The sequence below is a fragment of the Phalacrocorax carbo genome, chromosome 2 (assembly GCF_963921805.1).
Source record: "Phalacrocorax carbo chromosome 2, bPhaCar2.1, whole genome shotgun sequence".
Lineage (NCBI taxonomy): Eukaryota > Metazoa > Chordata > Aves > Suliformes > Phalacrocoracidae > Phalacrocorax > Phalacrocorax carbo.
This window is the reverse complement of record NC_087514.1, coordinates 67,870,316-67,892,963: the sequence shown is the minus strand read 5'-3', so window position 1 is coordinate 67,892,963 and position 22,648 is coordinate 67,870,316. Positions and strand designations below refer to the sequence as shown.

Here is a 22,648-nt window from a genome sequence, read left to right as displayed (position 1 = left end):
AGGTGACCAGGAGCAGGGCATCCAAGTGTTGTCACACACACCAGATGGAGCTTTATAATTTAAATGCATAACTTATTATGGATTGCTTACTCTAATACCCAGTATTTGGAGGATTCTTCCCTGCTCTGCTGGTGGCCAAATGTGGTACATTAGACCCTGGAAGATCTTAAGGCATTTTGAAAATGAGATAATAACAGGATCACCAGTGATCATAAGGGTTTTGAATGATAACAGTGAATTTGTCCCACTCAGGAAAACAAAAGGTTTGGAAATTTTTTTAAAAAATATCCTCTGCACTTTTAAAAAGTAGTAAAGTAGTAAATAGCAAGTTCAATTTGCTTTGTTGGGTTTTGAGCCTTTAGTTTACAGTTCTTGTAACTATAATGGCAATCCTTCCTCCCCTACTGCCCCCCAGTTTTTAAAGAAAAGAGAATACTGAGGTTCTTTTTTTTTTTTTTTTTTTTTTACAGTTTACACCCAGGACAAATGTGTCAAATATTATGAAATGCCTGGTAAAACTGGAAGAGGTGTCAGTCTTATCAAACAACCCTAGAGTGGGCTATCTTTTAGTGTTTTAAAAATAATCGTGTGTTGTGTTCCAATAAATAATAAATCAAGGGGAACCAGAATAGCAACAGTGTGTATGTGATCTTACACTGGTTTTGGATTCCAGTGTTTCAGAGCTGGCTTTTGATGTGGTGTCGTTCAGGAGGGCACCTGTGCCGAGGGCATCCTGCAGCTTACGTCCCATAAGAACAATGGGACCTGACGGCCTTTCAAAGGGAGGAAAATTTCCTAGGAGAAGGCTTATTCATCAGCCTTCACTCTGTAACTTTTATTTATGAAAAATAATAATATCAAAACCCAGTAATGATTAAAAAAAGATTAAAAGAAATTCAACCCTAGTCTAAGCAAAGGTTTCATTTATTGTTTGTAGGTGGTAAATTTTACAACTTCCTAATATCCAGGTCAGGAGGACTAAAAAAGATATTTTTTCTTAAAGAACCCATCTTTAAAACTAGTATTATTTTAAAGCTAATTATAACTTTACTTGTACATCTTGAAAAATTTAAGGAAAGTCTAAGGATGAGGAGAATGTATTGTATTTTTCAGACATAACAGGTTGAATTCTTCCTGTAACTCTCAACCTTAATTATTCATCTGCATCTAGCACCACCAAAATATCCCAGGCAACAAACACCCAGCATGAACTGTTAGGTTTTCTACATGCAAGACTATCTGATAGCTAGGTAAGTTTGTTTTGCAGACATTGCAAGGCTTCGAAAAGGAGTTAGGCAAATTTGTGTACAGTGGTTCAGCTGAACGCGCGCTGAAAGGAAGAGGTGGGGATACCAGCCTGTTCTCCCTGAAGTGCGTTTCCTACTCCCCACAGCTGGGACAGAGCGTGTGGATATATCGACCCCTGGTCCGATCCAGCCAGCCATTCCTTACGCTCTTAAAACTGCAGTTTTTAGAAGAATGCACTCTAGTGAGAGAGTTGCCAAATTAAAATGGTCTCAGGTCCACGTGCTGGTCAGGTGAGGATTTTCCTGCTGGAGGGGGGCTGCTGCCAGGTGTGGGGCTACAGCCCTGGCTGCCTGACAGTGGGGCGTTTTGGGAAACAGAGGGACACGGCTATTCGCAGCCACCTCTGAACTAAGTCCAAGGCTGGCACAAACCATCCCTCAGATTTGGGAAAATATAGAGAGGTTTCTTTTCCCTTCCAGGCATCACCACTCTTTCTTCCTCCTCCTTATCTGTCCCCATTCCCAACCTGGCAGAATTTCTTAACTGTTTGGTCTTCTTTAAATATTAATGAGTCATAGTTTTTGCTCCTGGCATCCTCTTTGGAGATGGTGGGCTGCCAAATGTCAGCTTTGTCACTGAAACAGCTATAACGCTGTGGCAGCAAGAGCTTTGCAGGCCACGACCTCTCTGAACACCTTGTAGGCTTTCTCTATCTTGCCAAGTCACCTAACATAAAGCAAGGTACTGAAGTTTGATTCCCCAGAATCAAATTTACAAATTAGACTGTAGGAGAGGTGCTGGCAGATTCAGCTGGGCTCTGCTTGCAGTGACCTTAACGATATCCTGACTTTCTGCAGGTCTAGTCAGGAAAAAGGATAACTCCGTTTTTATTACAATGGAGATGGGGGATAATACATAGTCACCAAACTTTTGGAAAAGTCTTTTGCTGTAATTTGGATGATGTTTTACAAAACCTAAATTGAAAACCAACCAACACCTAGGGAGTGTGTTGTGGACCAGCAGGGGGAGGTGAGGTAAGAGAGACTGCCGTGGGGCTGCTTTTTCAATCTGAATAAGAAAGACTTGGCAACAAATGGGTTAATAAAATAACTGCTTTAATAAAACATAATATGCAAAGGAATGTAGATAGCAAGTAAACCTTACATCCCTCCAGATGCTGGGCACCCCACAATCACACGGCACTGGATGGAGCCCTGATGGATTTTCTCATGGGATGCTGTGCAGAGCAGATCCCGTCCATGGAGAGATGCTCTGCCTTTTGGTCATCTGAGCTATTAGAGTATTTCCTCACAAAAAACCAACTCTACTCCTAAAGGACTTTTGCGTGAGAACTTTTGGCTGCACTGTGCCAAATCGCTAAAGACCTACCAAACTATAAAAAAAGAATCACTTTGCCTCTCATTTTCTATCCTCAGGACAGAAACCTGCAACGTTAAAACATCACACAGCAACTTTAAGATTCAATAGAGAATTATCTGTTGGAAAGCGTTGTTCCCCCCATCAGTCACCTGTTTAATTATTCCTTAGAAGTGACTGTTCAGTGCGAGATGTGACAGGACTGACAGTTGTGGTTGAGTGTCTGAGAGCTACCGATTATCGGAAAGTATTACAAAACTGTTAGAAATAATACTCAGAGCTGGCAGCATGATTTATTTCTGTCCGTGGATGCTTAGTTCATTCTCAGTTGGTCATCTATGGCAGGATGACAAAGGAAGAAGGATAATTCCCTTCAACACTATGTTTTAAAAAATGAGTATTTTGAGGTTTGTGCATGCCAAAGCACAAAGAAACTGTTGTGGCAGAGACTGTCATTTGGAATTTGGAGAAGAAACTCTTGTCCTTTTGGGTCAGTTTTGTTTAACTAATGCTGCTATTTCTGTGTGAACTCTCACTGGTTGAACTATACCGCTTTAATCATACACTTTTTAAGGTTAAGAAATGTGGTGGCTAGTCTGTGTTTTTCTTCATTGCTTTTTGTTGTTTGGGTTTTTTTTCGCCTTAGGGTTTTAAAGATGCAAAAGGTATCTGGAATTACAGTTACCATTGCCGTCCCAAACAGGGCAGCTTCTCCTTTTCCACACAGTGAAGTGGGGTTTGGATCTCCAGTTCAGCAGGGAGCAGTGCAGCACTCACAGGTGTTAGGTGGATTGGCTGCCTCAGTGTGTTCCCCAGCGTTTTAATACACATTATACATACAAGGGGTATATAATCCATGTCGCTTAGAATGTAAGAAAATAGCAAAATACAGGCTACCTCTGCCAAAGCCATTCGGAATGATACATTTTCCTTTCTTCCTTTCTTTTTATTAAATGTACTAATTCTACTGACTTTAAGCTCAGAATTTTTCAGCATAGTAATACAAAAACATTATTATAGTTGTTGACCAAGTAAAACAGTCTCATGATGGTCATGAATTTAATGGGGATGGTGATTGTTTCCGCCTCCCCTGAAAGATCCCTCTATGATCAAAAACTCAGCAAATCTGCCCTTCAGCACTGATCACCTTAAATTTTCCTTTGCTCAGTTTCAGCCCACTGTGCCTAGTCATGCATTCTTCTATTATCTTGAAGAAGTTTTCTCCTTTCTCAGTGTGTTTATCCTTCAAATACTTCTAGATGCTTGTCATATTGCCTCTAGCCATTACTGAGTCCCACTATAGTTATTTTGTTCTTTTAATCTTTCCTACTGAATTCCTATATTCAGCCCATATGGAGTTGGACTATTATTTCAGTGATGTGAAAGGAATACATAGAGCGATGTTGAGAAACTAATGTATTTTAAATCTTCCTTTAACGAGCAGGGCTAGAAGTTACTGCTAGTAATTCATATTTACACAACTATCTTCCTGTATCTTAATATGCTTTTTAGATTAATCACGTTTTTGTGTGACTGAGTTACTTTATACTTTCTTTTTCAGTGTCACACAAACTATATTCCTGTGTGTGGATCAAATGGAGACACTTACCAAAATGAATGCTTCCTCAGGAGAGCCGCTTGCAAGCATCAGAAAGAGATAACAGTGGTATCAAGAGGACCTTGTTATTCTGGTATGTAAAACATCACTTTGTGTCACTAATGAATGATGTTAGCTGGTTAGCTCTTTAGTTTTGCCCTTAATTCCAAACATTGCGATTTTCATGCTTTTCATAGAATGAAATAACGTGGAAACCCCAAGTCCTCTTTAGCAATGGAATATTTTCATAGAGAAGAAATCTGATATATCTTCTGATATGCTAACAGGTTAATAAATAAACATTAAAAGTAGAAATACTTTATCTGAGAAAACAGTTTGTGAATGCTTCTGTTGTATGTATAGAGGAGCCTTGATATTCATCAAAAGGCTTACAACAAATTTGGAGCAGGCTCCACATTAGTCATTCCTTCAGGGCTCATTTTTTGGATGTACAAAATTAGTGTGACATTCAGCAAGTGACACTGATCATCCTGACTGCCACCCTACCTGTATTCAAGGCATCATCTTTGACTAAAATCACTTTGGGTCATTACGTTGAAGGTATGCACAACTCTTACAAAATCATTGTACCTCACATTTCCTGCCCTTTTCTGTCTTTCCACACACTTAAAACAGATTTTCCACATGCTTAAAATACATGAGACAGGTTTTCACCATCTTGAATATTGGAGCGTGCTCCTGGACACAGAAGCTTTAGCCACCAGAGCAATTCTGAACCTCTAGACAGATTCAAAACTGGTGAGACCAGACATGTCGCTGGATTTCTCAGAATGAAATTAAATGACTCAGTAGCATCAACAACTGCATTCATTGGTACACAAATAACACACCAAAAAATTTAAGTTGTGGGACATCCCTCATCTTTTGATACAAAATAGTTACTCGGATTAGCCTAAGCAAGGTTACACCTGTGTGGCAGCCAAAAGCATGGTTATAGATCAGGTGCACACATCGAGCTAGCTTTACGTTGTCTAGTCTAGTTATCGATGACAATTTAGAGGTAGCAGCCTGTAACTCACAGGTAGCTGCAGCCTCCTACCTGGAATTCAGGGTAAATATCTGGGCAGAGTACCTAGGCCAAGTTCCTTACTGCTGCCAGTTCCAGAGCTACCACATTTAAATGCAGTGTAGCTGTGTTTTGCATGAGCTGCCTTTGACTGCAGCACAGACTTATACTGAGATTTGGGGTCATTTACCAAGGTCCAAAATGACCTATGACATTGGTCCTAGAACCAAAGGAAAACCTGCGTTTCGTGCCCAGCTCAGCCACGTAATTCCAGCATACCTCAGGCAGGTGACTGAATCTACCTTCTTTCTCAATCTCCCACCTATAAATTATCTCCAGACACTGCAGAAATAGGAAAAAAATGCATTATAGTTTTGGAGCACTCACATATTCATATAACAACACCCAAGAACTATGAAGGATTGAACTGAGGATATGTAAGTCAATAATTCTTTTAAATTTCATACCCAAATTATTTTAAGAAACAGACTTACAACACAAAGTTTCTTTGCCTCACTAAAACAAAATACTAGGATAATGTTTTGGGAACAACAACAAAAGAGTGATTATTTTTATATAACTTCTACCCTAGTAAGAAAAAGACATTTTGAAATGAAAAATTGATTCTTCTCAGACTCAGGTTGCTGGCAGCTAATTACTACGTTACTGAGCTTTTTTTGGGGGTTTTCTTTTTTTGAGTTACTGGGATTTTATTTTTTTTTAACCTCCTTCACCTTTTCTTTAAGTCCTATGTAAAACCCAGGAAACACAGCCTAATTTTTATCACTTAGTGTTATAGATACAGACATGTGCTGAGACACAATTGATCAGAAAGTACTGAGAACACATTTCCAAAACTGAGGATGCAATTCAGGCTGCATACACTGGTGCAATTTAAAGTGCTTCAGCGGGCAGCTACCAGATTGGTACCTGTGACCCCGAGCGTCTGACGTGCTCCAGCTGATGCGAAGATATTGGACGATAAGAGCCATCCTCTGGAACCAATCCATGCCCTGGTCATCAAGAAGTCAATATATTTGTATTCTTGATCTGTAATACACATATATGGAGAATCAAATGCCCAAATTTTAATAAAATCCTTTACAGATCCCCATTAATTTTTACCGTGTGCTTCCGAATTTGCTATGAAAATGTGTTGCTCTGGGACATCATTGGGAGCTAAGTATAGGCTCACTGGTTTCCTATCAGAGTTTCGGTTTTTCAGAGCAAAGCTTCATCCTGGCAGGATGCACCCAAGACAACAGGGCAAAATTCCCCCAAAGTGTTTTAACAACTATTTAATATTTAAAGTACGCCAGACTTCTGAATCTCATACAAGAAAGAAATACTTCCCATTTGCTAGCGATTGATACTTTCTGAGGCTATGGCACTGGAACAGACTATACTGAGCAATTTATTCAGACCTATTTCTTGGCAGGTAAAATTTTGATTAAACTTTTATAGTCATTTCATAATTATGCCGCATATAACAGCATAATTTCCTGTGTCCAAGTGCTGTTACAGTTGCAAAATCCTAAAATAAGCAACGTTAAAAAAAAAAAAGAGTCAATTAGAGGTGCTTTAGAAATTAACAAAATGCAAGCTTTGGCATTAAAAATGGTGTTTTAGAGAAAGTTAATAGAATATATGGCTGAAGTTTTCAGGAATGCACAAATAGGTCTTAACATTGTCAAAGCTCATTTTTCAATGAAAGTGACGTCAGTTTTTTTTCAAAATACTGAGTTTACAGAGGTGTTTCCATGCCTAATTACCCCTGGCACAGGCTGTGATGACACGGGTCTGTGGGTTTCAGCCAATGCATGTAGCCCCACGTTGCAAAATACAGAGAAACTAGGAAAATGAGCGAAATGCAGCTTTAGCGTTCTCTTTGCTTAATACCTTAATGTACCTTTGAGAAATGATGGCTCAAATCAAGGTATATACAATTTTGGTCTACACCTAACCTGGCCTTTTGCATTCATAAAAAAGCAATCATCCGGTCTGTGCCAGGGCTGCGAAGCCAAGTCCTTGCTGATACTACTTCCCATCTTCCACAGCTTCTCCTCCTTGCTCTGTGGGATTATGTCATGAATAAGATCAGAGCGCTGTCCCAGCCTTTTCCTTTTGCTCTTTATTTCTCACTCATATCAGTTCCCAGTTTGCAGTTCAGCCCACAACCAAGTGCAGGGACAGAACCATCCAGCAGGCATGGGGAGATGGCAACACCTACACCAGCACTCTTGCCAAGCTCACAGCATCAGCGGTCTTGCTGCTGACCTGAAACCTTGATCAGTTCATAAAGGATGACATTGCACTGAAATTCATTCATGTTATGCCATCCTCTGCCGGAGGTTCTCCTGAGCCGGCTTGCTAAACAGATATAAGAAACCGGGAAGAGAGGGCGGTCAGGGTGCTCAGAGCGTTGAGAAGGAGTGTCACCAAGTCGCTTGATTTCTCCTGCATCCTTTTGTTGGTGAATTTCTCTTGTATTAGTTTAAATAAAATAAATTAATTTAGTAAATAAGAAATAGACCTTTGCAATTCGTTTCTAAGAATATGTGTTCCTGTGGCCTGCACACAGAGCCAGGATTTTGACTGCTGTCAGATTTATATTATGTGCACTTGAAAATATAACCACACAATGATGTAGTACTTGATACACTGTGCTTATAGATTCTCAGTGTACTGTATATATTTTGAAGGCACAGTGCATTGCTTTTTCTATTGGGATTTCTAAAGTTTTTTTAAAAAAAAGCTATTTGCAGAGCTAGAAACAAACACTATGGCTCTATGAGATTTAAGGAATGATTCTCTGAAGAGTGGCTTTAACTTAGTATTCTTCAGTCTGAAGTAATCAAACTCTTACCCTGAATTTGAATGCACAGGTTTTTACAGTAAATGCTTTTTTTTTTTTTTTGTGGGAGGCTTACAGTGAAGCATAATTAGATGCACATATTGTCCTGAAAAGAAATATAATAAGCTCAGTTTAATCCTTTTGAGGGAGTTAAGGAAGAAATTCTAGGCAACTCACTTCCAGATTAAAAAAAGTGTGAAAATAACTCTTTATGCTCTCGCAAGAAAGCTGTAACAAACCTGAAAACCTGCTATAAAAACATACAGTCATTCTGAGAGCCCAGCGAGACCTTTACTTCCAGATTCAGTGCAGTGCAGGAGCTTTCGTGTCCAGCCTGCAAGGAAGGTTTGCAACAGCACAGCGTCGCCCTTCTATCATTAGAAAATGTTTTGGAAGCAAAGAACAAGGCATACCCAGGCATACCTCATCAACACATGCAAAGATTTAATATCCTGTTTTGGGCTTTTTTTTATTATTTTTTTTTTTCACAGCATAATTAAGCAGGAAATGGCTACCAGGATGATGCAATAGCAAATGCCTTTCCCCTGAAGATGTCAGGGCAAATGGACATTCCCTACACACAACCTGGAGAGGCGGAGGTTAAAAGCCTGTCTCCAGCAGTCAGAGGCCTTGCAGCTGCTGGCAATTAGGCTTGTCAGCATTCCTCCCCCTAAGCTCCTGCTGGCATATCAAAATCAAGGGTAATTGCTAGTAGGCAGCTCTGCTCCTGGAGGGTGGGGATACAAACCCAGCAGGAGGAGGGCTGATTTGTTGCTGCTGGGAGCATGGGGTGGCTGGGCTGGTGTGCTCCTTCTGCCTGACAAACCGCTTTGTGCAGCGGCGCGAGCTCCACTGTGCTGCCAGCAGTGGGAAGCTGGAGTTTGTTTTGCTTTGGTCTTTGCTCTGACTGGTGGCTTGAGGTGGTCTGTGCTGATTTCAGATCTCTTCCAAAACACTGGCTGTTGCACTGCTGCTGGCAGATTTCAGGGGTCTGTGCTGCTACAGGAGCTGATGGAGAATTGCGTAGTGCTGAGGAAAGAGCAGAAGTTAATCTCACTGGGCAATGCAACAGCACTCTCATCATCGATCTAGTGCTGGCTGTAGATCAGGATGGTCTTCTTTGGTAGCAAGGTCTTGACAACTTTATCCAATTTTTACCTAGAGGCAGCCTTGTGCACCCAGGGTTAAACTGCAGGAAGCTCGCCCTGTCCCACTATGGAGAGGGCATCCTTGTTAGCTCTGTTAACTGGGAAATCCAGGCAGAACATAGTTAGCTAACAGGGAGCTATAACCTGAGACAGCAGCTGCCCTTCCTCTTTTCCAGTTCTGTTTCTCAAGATGAGTAACCAAAGACAATTGAATAAAAGAGTCACATTATCCAGGACTCGCTCAGTGAAGTTTCTGGAGTGCTGGTGTGGGAAGGCCAATTTCTGCTTAATGCAAAGAAGTGGAACATACTGTCTTTGTACTAAAAAAGCCCCACAGCTGTATCCCAAAAGCTCTGGGGAAAAATCCAGGACTTGGGTATAAAGACTGTAATAACTCTTGGGTGCTCCACTTCAGAAGCTGGAAAACCCTTCTCAGGTGTCGGCTAAGCTTTGCAATACCTAAATTCCACAAAACCATAATTTTTGGCTTTGTTTCCAGAACAATGGCATAGAGTTTTACCTCTGATATGTCAAGAGGTGTTTTGTTCTGCCTGTGCCTGGATAGCTGCTGACCTGTTTCTTACAGCTCTACAGCAGCTGACCTGTAGATCTAAAAATGGTGCAGCATTTTGATGTTTCTTTGCCTGCCTCTCTGTGAGCAGGAGCAGGTAGGTTTGCTGTGGAGGTGCCCGCTGGATCACCTGCCCATGTGAATCAAGGGGAAGGGCCTGCTTGCTTAAAATTTGTCAGTGGACTGTTTACCCTCCTGTTTGTACTTAGCAGCTTGGAGCTGTTGCCCTAAATGGGGAAGAGATGGGTTCAGTTTTCACGCTAATTTTATTTAAAAGCCATCCCTCCTGAATGCGAGAGGCTGCAGGCTCTTTTGGATTTGGAGAGTGTACCTTCTGCCTCTGCACCAAAGCAGACCCACAGTACAGAAATGGCTCCTGTTCAGAGAGAACCAAAAAAAAGAAAAGGGATTCTGACTGTAGCATAGTGCTTGCAGCGTTCAGTTGCTGTGTCTGATCCCAGTGCTTCTTTAGGTATTTTATCCAGAAACTCCTTCACGGATAAAAGGAGCTTGCAGCCGAAGCCTATACATTTGTGTATAAGCATATTATTATAAGTCTGTTTGGAAAAGGGTGGCTTAAGTAAAGAGAGATGTCAGTCACTCACTCTCTAATTACTGACCCGTGGCTGGTGATGCCATTTCCGTCCAGCTTCCTCACTTGTTTGAGCATCTTTCTTGCCAGGTCTTGGTGCATGGAGACCACTTTTGGAAATCCTGAATTGGTTAGGGACCTGAAAAGATCGGGGCTGCTTGTCCAAGCAAGCTTGCAAAAAATGCTACTTTTTTAACCAGCAGCTGCTTGGGAAAATCTAGCCAAGACTCAGAAAAAAGCCGGAACACCGGCTTAGTTTAGCACAGTTACCCTGGAGACAAGACTCCCAGCACAGCTCCCAGGCTCAGAGGGAAGGCACGAGCTCCCAGTGAAAAGTTGAAAGTGATGCAAAGTGTTATAGAGGATGACACTCTTTTTTTTTTTTTTTTTTTTTAATGATTTCTTGAGATCTGAAAGCCCAGAGAAGTGAGACTAGATCTATCCTGTTACTAGAATGTCCGCCAAGTGGAGAGTTGCCTGTGGACTTCATGTATATCAACCCAATGATCTGTAGAGACGGGTGGTCTGAGCATCACCTCTATAATTTATTTACATGGCTCTCCCATCACAGCTCGTACTGTCTATGTGATGGTGCCTCCTCTGCTACGTGGTGGACATGCCTTCTGGTGTAATCCCATCTGCAGCTGAGCGGCATTTCTCACCTTGGGATTGAATGTGCAGGGGAAAGCAATCGGAGAGTGAGAGCTGGAAATAAAAACATGGAACAAGTCAAGTTTCTCTGAGACATTTTTGCCTTTATTTTTTATATGAATTGCGTGTTGAACTTGCTCATGTTTGTGTGTCAACCTTCTCTCCCCTAGAGCAGTTTATGACACAATTTCACCACTACAAATAAGCCTATATTCTTACCTCATATAAGTAAATTATACTCCTTCAAGTTTCTTAATGAAGCAATACCACATCATAAGGCCTATTTCTTAGTCAATCAACAGTGACATTTTATATGGTATTGACTGGTTTATCAGTAAAGTGGGTCACTATCTATGGAACAAAAGCCCTTCTGTTTTTGCATTCATTTCTGTAAGGTAATAAGCTCGGTCTGTTAGACACAGAATAGCGGTATAGGAGGAAAGAAAGGAAAATTTAGGCAGAGGTAAAAAAAAGTCTCTATTCCTGATACTCCATGTGACAGGAGATTATTTTTAATGTGTGAAGTGACCCAGTAATGTGGAATTTCTCACTTTCATCCATGCAATAGAGGGAATTATTCTTAGAAATATAGCTGCTTAAAGAAAAAGCAGGGGAGGGAACTGGGCAAATGGAGAGTTTGTTTTTTCCCTCAGATGTGAACAATGAGCTCATACGTGGAAGTAAAAACCCCACTCCTCTCTCTGTCTGGTCTCCTCCTTCTTTCAGATTTGTGGAAATAAATTCAGCTGCCTTCTCTATCACCAAAGCAGGCATGAAAGGAGAGGTGTGGGATGAGCAGCGTGTGTGCTCTGCTCCTCTCCTCATCTTCAGAGAAGCTGAGCTAAAGGGGATGGGGAGCAATTCACTGACAGTAATTGCCATCCCATCCTCTCCTCTCCATCTCCTTTGAGCAAGAAAGACTGAGGGTGGACTCAGAGTGTGTATTTAAAAGCTTGCCTTTACTGCCGTGCTAGCTGAAGACACTGTGCAGAGCACTGCCCAGTGGGATGAACATCCCTGTGAAAAAATCCCTAGCCAGCTCCATAATGCTCTGAAGTGGAATTAGTTGGCCTGGGGTGTCGAGGAAGCTCAAGTCCTGCTGATGCTTGAAATGCTAATGAAAGGGGATTCAGCCACAAGCTGTCACTCCTCAAATGCTAATCCAGTCAGTCTAATGTCAATGAAATAACTGTGCAATTAGAGCATCCTTATATGAAGTGATTGACTCAGCTGAGAGGAGCTATTTTGTCATTAGATGACTTAAGCCAACTTTACTTTGAGGACTAGTCGTCTTCTGGAGGTACTTCCCCTGAAAAACAGGACTGGGTCCAGTCCCATTCAATATATTCATTGATGACCTGGATGATGGGATAGAGTGTAACCTCAGCAAGTTTGCTGATGATACCAAGCTGGGAGGAGTGGCTGACACACCAGTAGGCTGTGCTGCCATCCAGTGAGACCTGGACAGGCTGGAGAGCTGGGCCCAGGGGAACCTCATGAAATTCAACAAGAGCAAGTGCAGGGTCCTGCACCTGGGGAGGAACAACCCCATGCACCAGTACAGGCTGGGGGCTGAACTGCTGGAAAGCTGCTCTGCTGAGAAGGACCTGGGAGTGCTGGTGGGCAGCAAGCTGACCCTGAGCCAGCACTGTGCCCTTGTGGCCAAGGTCAGCGGTATCCTGGGATGCATTAAAAGGAGTGTGGCCAGCAGGTCTAGGGAGGCTATCCTCCCCCTCTACTCTGCCTTAGTGAGGCCACATTTGGAGTACTGTGTCCAGTTTTGGGCCCCCCAATTTAAGAAGGACAGGGAACTGCTTGAGCAAGTCCAGCAGAGAGCTACCAGGATGATCAGGGTTTGGGAGCATCTCCCTTATGAGGAAAGGCTGAGACACCTGGGTTTGTTCAGCCTGGAGAAGAGAAGACTGCAGGGGAATCTCATCAGTGCTTATAAATATCTAAAGGGCAGGTGTCAGGATGATGGGACTGGACTCTTTTCAGTAGTGCCCAATGGCAGGACAAGGGGCGATGGGCACAAGTTGGAGCACAGGAAGTTCCAGCTCAGTAGGAGAAAAACTTCTTTCCTGTGAGGGTGCCAGAGCAGCGGCACAGGCTGCCCAGGGAGGCTGTGGGGTCTCCTTCCCTGCAGACATTCAAAACCCACCTGGATGTGTTCCTGTGCCCCCTGCTCTGGGTGTGCCTGCTCAAGCAGGGGGGTTGGACAAGATGATCTCCAGAGGTCCCTTCCAACCCCTGCCATTCTGTGATTCTGTGATTCTGCAGTCAGGTGACTTACATATTACTTCTTCATATACCATTCCCAGGGCCAGAAAGAGAAAAAAATATATACTTACCTTCATAAGTAGATTCCAAAAATCAGACTGGGTAGTCCACATCTGTTTTGGGCTTAACAGGTTTGGGTCTTAACAGCTGCAAAAAGGCTAAGAAAACAATTTAGTTTTCAGTATTGAATGATGGTGTTCCTTGAGTAAAAACATCTTGACAGGGAAGAGAGAATAGGGCACAGTAAGCATGGACAAACTGTATTAAAGGATGCCAGATTTTATGTGGGATGTTTGTTTTTACACCTGACTCATGAAATGTAACACCAGTATAATGTTTTACAGTGACAAATTCCTGAACAAACAGCTGCTCCTGGAGCAATATTTTCATTTGCTGTCTTTTTTTTTTTCCTTCCCCCTCTGTTTGTTTTTCAGATAATGGCTCTGGGTCAGGAGAAGGCGGTGAGTACCAAACCCCAGTTACACTTGCTTTTGGCCTTTCTTTTCTACTATAGGTGTGTCTGTTTTCTATACATGGTTTTTGTATACCACATGAGTTAAGGAAAAATTATGAGAACTTGAAAATAAGCTTTAACATTGTAGTGTTACCTGACCATCTCAGAACAGTATTTGGATAGGAATAGATTGTAGTGTGCATTTGACCAATGTGGTTCTTTCAGATTTGACCTATATAATTTTCCATTTGTTGCCAGGATTATAGTATGATATTAGATTCCTATTTTACCTGTATTTTGCTCCTGGAAATGTCCGTTCACAATAAATTTCTTACCTTTTTTTTTTTTTCTTGCATTCATTTCCTTAGCATCTACAATGTGCACTTATTACTTTATCCATGGTCAAATATGTTGCCTAATAATCATTACAGTATGATATCTGTTTTTACCAAATATTTTCCATGTTTCTATTCAAATCTGTATATTCAAAGAGGGGATGTAGCACAGCTGGTACTAGGAGAAGTGTTCCTATCTTTGAACACATCTTAACCTTCTAAGGATTAAAAAAAAAAAAAGTAATTTTTTCTTAATTCTATCTTTGATACTACTAGCAAGGATGCATATAGAATGAGAATGTGAGATACAGGTGTATACAGACATGGAAAAGGCATTTTGCATTTAGGCTTTGCCTCTATTAAGGAAGCGTTGCAGTTCATACTAATGGGGGACTGAGCTTTGAAATATTGGAAATCTACATGAAAACATGCTTTTGTGGAAAATAATAAATGTCATTACTGTGTGGCTGAACACAATAGTTAAATTCCCAAAAATCAGGAGCTAGCTCCCTCTTTATTCATGTATTGAGTGAAGGCGAGGCATTTCCCTCCCCTTTAATAAGATGCTATCAGTAAATTCCTGGGCTGCTGCTAGCACATGGCCGGTCTCACCTTTGTTTCCTTTTGGAGCAGTGTCTGAAGGAATAATTCTCTGCTCAAACACTACCTCTCTTACTTTCACTGGTGATTTTTTTCTGAAGCTCTCCTTCCTGAGATAACATCATGCTCTTTCCCAGCTCTGTTTGCTTTTCCTTCCCCCTTTGTTACCCAGCCTGTTATTCCACTACAGCTGCTCCCTGCAAGCCGAGTGTGGCTTGCCTCAGTACTGCTAGGCACTTCTTATAGCACACAGATGACAGTAATTTAGTCCATGTCTGACTTTTATTTTTGGAACAGTTTTAGAAAGGTTTGAATGCTGCTGAGAATTTTTTTTTTCAGTATTTCCCAGTCAAATACAAAAATCCCTGTTAAAGTCTCTTGTCAATGTTACTGTGTTGGGCTAGAAGGGATTGGCAGCTGACTGACAGATTCTTTGGGTAATTTTATGAATAGTTTGGAGAAAAGTAGGACAGAACATGCTGCATTTTGTTGGTTAGGCTGCTCACTTAGAGAGGTGAAAGTTTCAAGTTCATATATACTCATTGCTTGATTTGGAGCAGGAGACTGCACCACCATCTCTTGGTAACAGAGGTTTGGACCTGGGTTGCTACTGTTGGTTTTTTTTAACTTGAAATATTCATTGAGCCTGGGACAAAGGGAGTGGGAGGAAGGTGGCAGCCTGGAGGCTGGGAGGATGAATGCTATAGAAAGCCTTTGTTAGCTAAGGCTCAGCGTGCCAGTGAATTTTAATTATTTATGCAAAATCGAATGGCATCAAGGAGATTTGGTGGTCCCTCCATGCTACCTTTTAGCAGTGGTTAATGCATTGTCTTGGGAGGTGGAATATATAGGTCCAGTTCACTTCAGGCAGAAGGAATTGAAACTGGGTGCCTTGTCCCTGGGTGAGTAACTGCACTGCCTAGGTATTGAAGGGACGACATAACCACTACCTCCTCCAGCAGTTTTGTGATGATGTTAGCCCTTTATTTATGTGGCTTTCTTCTGAGTGCCTTTGGGCCAACTGAAGTGTTCCCACTTCTGTTCAGTATGAAAACAGTTGGGTTTAGTTCTTAATTTTAGAAAGAAAAAATATTTTAACCAGAAATTGAAAATCCTACTTGGCACTTTTTCTTTTTTTGGATATGTTGTGGTTTGACCCTGGCTGGATGCCAGGTGGCCACCAAAGCCACTCTATCACTCCCCTCTTCAGCTGGACAGGGGAGAGAAAAATGTGAGGAAAGGCTCATGGGTCGAGATAAGGGCAGGGAGGGATCACTCACCAGTTACCGTCATGAGTAAAACAGATGTAGTTTGGGGAAATTAGTTTAATTTATTACCAATCAAATCAGAGTAGGGTAATGAGAAAATAAAAACTAAATCTTAAAACACCTTCCCCTCACCCCTCCCTTCTTCCTGGGCTTAATTCCAAGTAACGCAGGGGGACAGGGAGTGGGGGTTGTCGTCAGTTCATCACACATTGTTTCTGCTGCTCCTTCCTCTGCAGGGGGAGGACTCCTCACGCTCTTCCCTTGCTCCAGAGTGGGGTCCCTCCCATGGGAGACAGTCCTCTATGAACTTCTCCAACTTGAGTCCTTCCCACAGGAGACAGTTCTTCACAAAGTGCTCCAGTGTGACTCCCTTCCATGGGGTGCAGTCCTTCAGGAAGAGGACAGGGTCACAAGTCCTGCCAGCAAACCTGCTGTAGTGCGGGCTTCTCCCTCCATGGGTCCACAGGTCCTGCCAGCAGCCTGCTCCAGTGTGGGCTTCCTGCAGGGTCACAGCCTCCTTCAGGGAACATCCACATGCTCCAGTGTGAGGTCCTTCATGGGCTGCAGGTGGATATCTGCTCCACCGTTAACCTCCATGTCTTTGCCATAGGCTGCAGGGGAATCTCTGCTCGGGCACGTAGAGCACCTCCTCCTCGTCCTTCTTCCCTGACCTTGATGTCTGCAGGGATGTTTCTCTCACATATTCTCACTCATCTCTCCACTGCTGTTGTTGCACTGTAGTTTTTTCCCCTTCTTAAATATGCTATCCCAGAGGTGCTACCACCATCACTGATGGCCTTGGCCAGTGGTGAGTCCATCTTGGAGCCAGCTGGCAGTAGCTTTATTGGACATGGGAGAAGTGCGTAGTAACTTCTCACAGAAGCCACCCCTGTAGCCTCCCCAATACCAAAACCTTGCCCCACAAACCCAGTACATATACCTAGGCTATTTGTTCTCACAATATTTTTGTATCTGGAATTGGTTTTGTTCCATTACTGAAGTAACTGTAAAAGTGTTACAAGGAGACATTAAAACCATGAACTCATATTACGGATTAAGAGGAACTAGAATTAAAACCAAGCTTCTAAAAGAATGCTGAACCTATTGAGGATGGAGGGGCATTGTTTGGGATCCCGACAAGGAGAAAAGGCAGGAACCCAGGCAGAGGGTCACCTGCAGGATCAGGGTGCTCCCTGGTGCACACCACAGTCCTGCCTCCCTTGTTATTCCAGCTATGGGACTGACAAGCACAGCACAGCTCCTTCCTGGACCAGCCTTGCCTGTTTTCTTCCCAAGGAAGTCAGGACGTGCTGAGATACAGTAATCAGCCAGGCCTGACCATTTAGTATCATCTCCTTGGCTAAGGGTGCACAAATGGGAACCAAGCTGCATGGAGAGCTTCTGTGCCCTGTGGGGTAGATACAGCTACTGCCTGCAAGTACGAGGAAGCAGCAATGCAAGTGGAAAAACGAAAGGATAAGTGAGAGAGCGCCAGCAAGTAAGCAAACATGCTAGCATAGAGATTTGTGTTTTCTTCCTAGGATTTACATTTCCAGGTGTTAATCACAGAATCAGTGTTTGCTATGTTTCTTAAACACACAATTAGTGTGATTGTGTATGCACCAGTGATGCTTGCACACACGGAATGGATGAGTGCAGCTGCTCCTATACTTTCAGGAAGCATTGCGATTGCTGTGCAGGAGATGTACTGTTTTCTGGTAGATTTTTAACTGTGAAGGCAAGTACTGGGAAAGTGTCAGAGTTGTGCTCTTTAGTTGCTATAGCTCTGCCTGTGACAGTCTCTGCTGAAATTAGCTGCTTGCCTCACGTGCAGCTGAGATTTGTGCTAGTGGTTCACACTGTTCTCTTTCATTTTTCAGATGCAGAACAAGCTCATTAATGATTCTGAAACTTGACTTGATGCACATTTTCCCTCCTACTCCCAAACTGTATGATGTTAAATGCATTCATTTTTATGTAAAAGAAAAAAAGAGTAGATTTAGAAGTGATTAAACACCTCACAAAAATCCTCTTCCTCAAAGACTCTTTCAGAGAATGTCTTGCCTTAGAAGTTGTCACATTGCCACAAAAATGCTAAAGACCATGGAACTACTGATCCAGGTTCTCTCCCGAATCATGTTTGCTGTTACAAAGATACCAGGTTTTCGGAAAATAATTTGAAGTGGGAGAATTTTTTCAGTATGCCTGAATGAGATGAAGGAGTATAATTTTTAAGGGTGACACAATTGCCTAGTTGCCCTCTGACATTCTGGATAAGCGATTTCCATTTTCTGTGCTCTGACAGCACAGTATTAATAGAGAGCTGTAATAAAATTACTCATTTTGCTAATTTCAGAAGTCTGAACCTTCAATTGGCATAATAAAAATTACTCTTATGAAACCAAGCTGTTGATCACTTGTGGCAATGGGTATCCTGAAGCCACTTCTAGGAAGAGTATGCATTGTTAATTCAGAAATTAGAGAGATTTTAAAAACCTCATTACTCTATCATTTTGTTTCACCTCTACAGAAAGCAATGTCAGAGAGTGGGGCTCAGCCCTAAAGATGTTGCTTAGTTGAAGTCACAGCTGAAGATGGTGGAGTCCTTCAGATTTGCATTTAAGACATGGGCTTTACTCTGTAATCACATATCAATCATTCTGAAGAATACAGTCACAAAACCAGCTCTTGACCTACTTTGTTTAAACAGTGATTTGTTAGTTCGAGGCAGAACTGGTGAAGAAGTCACAGGCTCAGATTTATGTTCATCTCTGCCAGTTGCAAATTGCAACACTATTTGACCTGCTGGATGAGGTTCCACAACTGGTAAATCGGGGCATGAAAAGAAATCCTGAGGCTGCAACATGTACATAAAGGAGGTAGATTGCTAGTTGCATGAAACATTTTCTTTTTTCTAACAAGAATGCTAAATTTTTATTTCTGGTGGAACCTGCCATGTTCTCCCTGTAAAAAGAACTGTCGACCCAATAAAGTAGCCATGGGAAGATTAACTTTAGTAGGTTTATATGAATGTGACTAAGGATGAGGTTTTACAGTTTTTTCTTCAAGGTGCTTTCTATATGCAAATAGGGGTTTTTTTCTCAAGTTTACAGCTTGGTACTAGCTGAGAATATCTAAAAAGAAGCATCTGCAGGATCTTCTTGCCCTTTCACTATACAGATTGCTGGCACTCAGGATTCAATGTAGATTCAAAAGTAGATTCAATGTTTAGAAGACCTCAGTCTTGTGTTAAAGCCACTGTCCTTGTCAATATTCTAAAAAAGATCCTAGCACAATATTGCCCAGCTGGTACTGAGACAACTAAAAGGGCAATTGGTCAAATTTCTAATTGGTCTAAACATCAGAGCCATTGGTCTAAATTCTGCTCAGATTTACAGTCACATTATTACACAGTTAGAAGAAATTTTGGCCCACTTGCAGATGGGAACACTGATTCTTTTAGGAAAGCTTTTCGAAGAAGCTAGTTCCTTTTTTGTGTGTGTGTCAAAGGTATTGGTGACAAAGATAATTTGCTTTCATCTGGCAGTAGTCCTAATTTGTAAGGCTTTTTTTGGTAGTATTTTCCATCTGGCATCCAGGCATAGTGCAATAACTTCTGAAGGAGAACCTTATCCCTTCTGAGCTCCCAGGTCCCACCTTTGGTAAACAAGACTTCTGAGGTGTTCTTCCCATGTGCCTCCAAGTAAATGCCTTTTTTCCTCTCTCTCCAGACAGTCCTTACTTTCTCTATTTGATACTGCCAGCAAATGGCAGCTGTGATGTTGACTTTGTGATACAGTTAAGCCTTTGCAAGGATGTGTTGAAAACCATCAGCATGTGTTACACACACCATCAAAGAGTTAACAAATGGTAATGACTTTCAAGCCAGCTTCTCAGAGACAAACCTGTGTCCTAGAAGAGGTAGGCTCTGTAGTCTAGTAATCAACCGACATGGGTAAGATTTCTAAGTGTCCTACTATGCCCATAACATTAATTTTTTATTCTTTTTGTTCAGCGTTTATCCATGTACCTAAGCAAAATGCACTTTTGATATTAAAAAAGATGTAATGGTAGTTAGGCAGATGGCACCCAATCATTTCAGGCTTTTAAGCTAAGGAAATAACATGCTTGCAATACATATAGCTAAGTTTATTATTATTAAAATAATTTGTTTTGAATTTCTAATCCCTCTGAAATTTAATAGCTAAAGTATCTTGTGATGAACGTCTAGCAGATTGCATTTAGTAATTAATAAATTGATATACAGTATGTCCTTTTTAGCAGGCTGCCATCTGTTCCTTCCCCTCACTGGGGACAACACTTACCCAGTAACTGTCACACAGTCAGGGTGGTATACAGACACAGTTTAGAACCTCAAATATTTTTTTATTTTCATTTGTAATAATGCTATTGATTTGTTTTAATGTATTTTAATATGACTGCAGAAACTTGATGGTGATTAACACCCTAGACAGGAGGTAACATCACGTCTTTTAGCATATTTCTGTAATGGTGTGCAGCTTAGAAAGATTTAAGTGCCGTTTCCATCATGTGGCTTGTCACTGAGTATCACTTCAGCTTCAAATAGCCCTATTTATGTCTGTTGAGATCCTACTCCCTGTAGGTAAAATTAACACTGAACTAAAACTTGGAAGAATGACTGTGTTTTCACCAAAGGTTTAGCAATGCAGAGGCAAAGGACCTGAATGTTCAGACCTGTTGGTGAAAACCTATTCTAAGCAGAGGTTTTGGGGGTCTGGAGCTTGCTTAGAAGGATGCTGGAGCCAGGGGCATGGAAGAACAGATTCCTCTTGCTTCTTGTTCAGGATGACAGATAACAAACGAGGGCAGGTTCATCTTATGCAGCCTGTATAGGGCCTGCAGAATGGCATTTGGTGTGTTCATGAAATTGTGGGACACCTCCCTTGGTGTCTGGTGACTTTCTTGTCCTTTCCATTTTCCACCATTGTCTACTCATCCATAATTTACCTGGTGGTTACCCTGAAGTTGTTGTGTCTTCCTTTGGAGAAAAAGGAGGTAGCTGCATTTGAAGCAAGACAGCAGAGTAAACGGGTATGAATTTGAGTTCTCCAACCAGAGGGTCCTGCAGTGTAGAAGCTGATCCAGCTCTTGCAGTATGCCAGCTTTCCCCACCATTATCCATGGTGTCATATGCACAGAAACAAAACAGAAGTTGTAGTAGTCAGCCGTGTATAATACCTCACATGACGAGTAGTGGTGGTAGGGAGTCTTACAGCGCACGTCCTCAAGTCCTTTGCTTAAAAGTGTACATGCTATCATTATCATAAACACTGGGCAAGCACGTCAGCTTGGCTGGCTTGTGATTAGAGCATCAAACTTTGAACTCCCCTCCTCCAGGCTTCTCAGTCATAAATAGACCTTGTGTTAAACCTGTAATGCCCATTCTTGCAAAATCAAATTTCAAAGGCTGGTGTCTTTACTGGAGGGTGCTTACAGCTGCAAAGTGTAGTCTTATACTGCACAGGGAAAGTGTCTTTCAGCCAGGAATAGATCTCTAGCTGTATCAAGCCAGGCTTTGCTTCTAAGCCAGCTGAGTAGTGGGATAAGAAAACAAGTCCTTCCACATTGGTACATATTGCTTTTGCGTACGATCCGGCAAGATGGTCATCGTCAAGGTAATTCGAGACACTGATTGCCAAATTTTGGGACGGCTAAGAGTGGTTGTTGCACTTGCTTTAAATACATTCTTACAGACAAAAGAGCAATTTGCAGCTTTGCTTTAAATTATGGGGACAATCTCCATTTTAGCTAAGCGTGTCATTAAAGCTGCCCTAAAAATTAATGGAAGAGAGGATAAGTCACTAAACTGTTCAGTGAACTTCTGAACTGTTCAGAGCCCATAATGTGTGATGCTGTGGACTGTGTTTTTTTGAGAGGAATTTCCAGTGCTAGCTGTACTGAGAGAATCACAGTCTGATCACGGTGGGGGTGGTTCTTCTGTACTTTAGGGTGCAGAAGGGATTTGCTGTGGACCTTCCTATTTTTCCAAAACTTTTGGAGACTAGTTGCTCACATGAGACACAGCAAAAATCACTATGGTTTTCAGAGGGGCTTTCCCAGACAAGGGAATCTTTATTCCATCCGTACATGGCTACTGAGTAGTTTCAGCTCTCCACAAGCTCCCCCTGCTTCACTGTGAACAGTGATAAATACATAGTTACAGCACAGCTTCCTTTCCAGGCCATGCCTTGGGGCAGACCAAGCTTCTCCTTGACACAGACTGATGCTTTTACTTCAAGCCTGATTGAAAGCCCTCAGCAGAAACCCAGCCATATTACAATTGTAGGAACACACAAATGAGTTGCCGAGGGAAGCAATTTACTGCTGGCCAATTGCTCTACTGCTGCTGTCCATTTGCAGGCTCCTAGCCTGAAGCTCCTAAGATACAGCTAGCCATCTTCTGCAGAGGAATAATGACTCGAGGAGAAGTGTTAGGGAGTGCTGCAGCTCAGAGAGACAACTGGGAGTCACAGATCCCATCCTTGTGCCTCATTTCTTTTGAAGGACAGAGCATTAATGAGGTGCTGCCCTGGAACACGAAAGGAAGCTGAAAAGGGGGAAAATGAGCTTTCACTCAACATGAAATTAAGATGTCAAAGAACAG

The 22,648-nt window shown here is 42.0% G+C and overlaps 1 protein-coding gene across 1 annotated transcript in view; it reads left to right on the top strand.

Moving 5' to 3' along the window:
* The window catches only part of TMEFF1 (transmembrane protein with EGF like and two follistatin like domains 1), a 125,669-nt gene that overhangs the window by 70,845 nt on the left and 32,176 nt on the right, over nt 1-22,648 (top strand). Inside the window, exons 3-4 of the mRNA XM_064443198.1 lie at nt 4,187-4,316; nt 13,780-13,806. Of these exons, the coding sequence (XP_064299268.1) occupies nt 4,187-4,316; nt 13,780-13,806 (157 nt within the window). The remainder of the gene's footprint in view (nt 1-4,186; nt 4,317-13,779; nt 13,807-22,648) is intronic.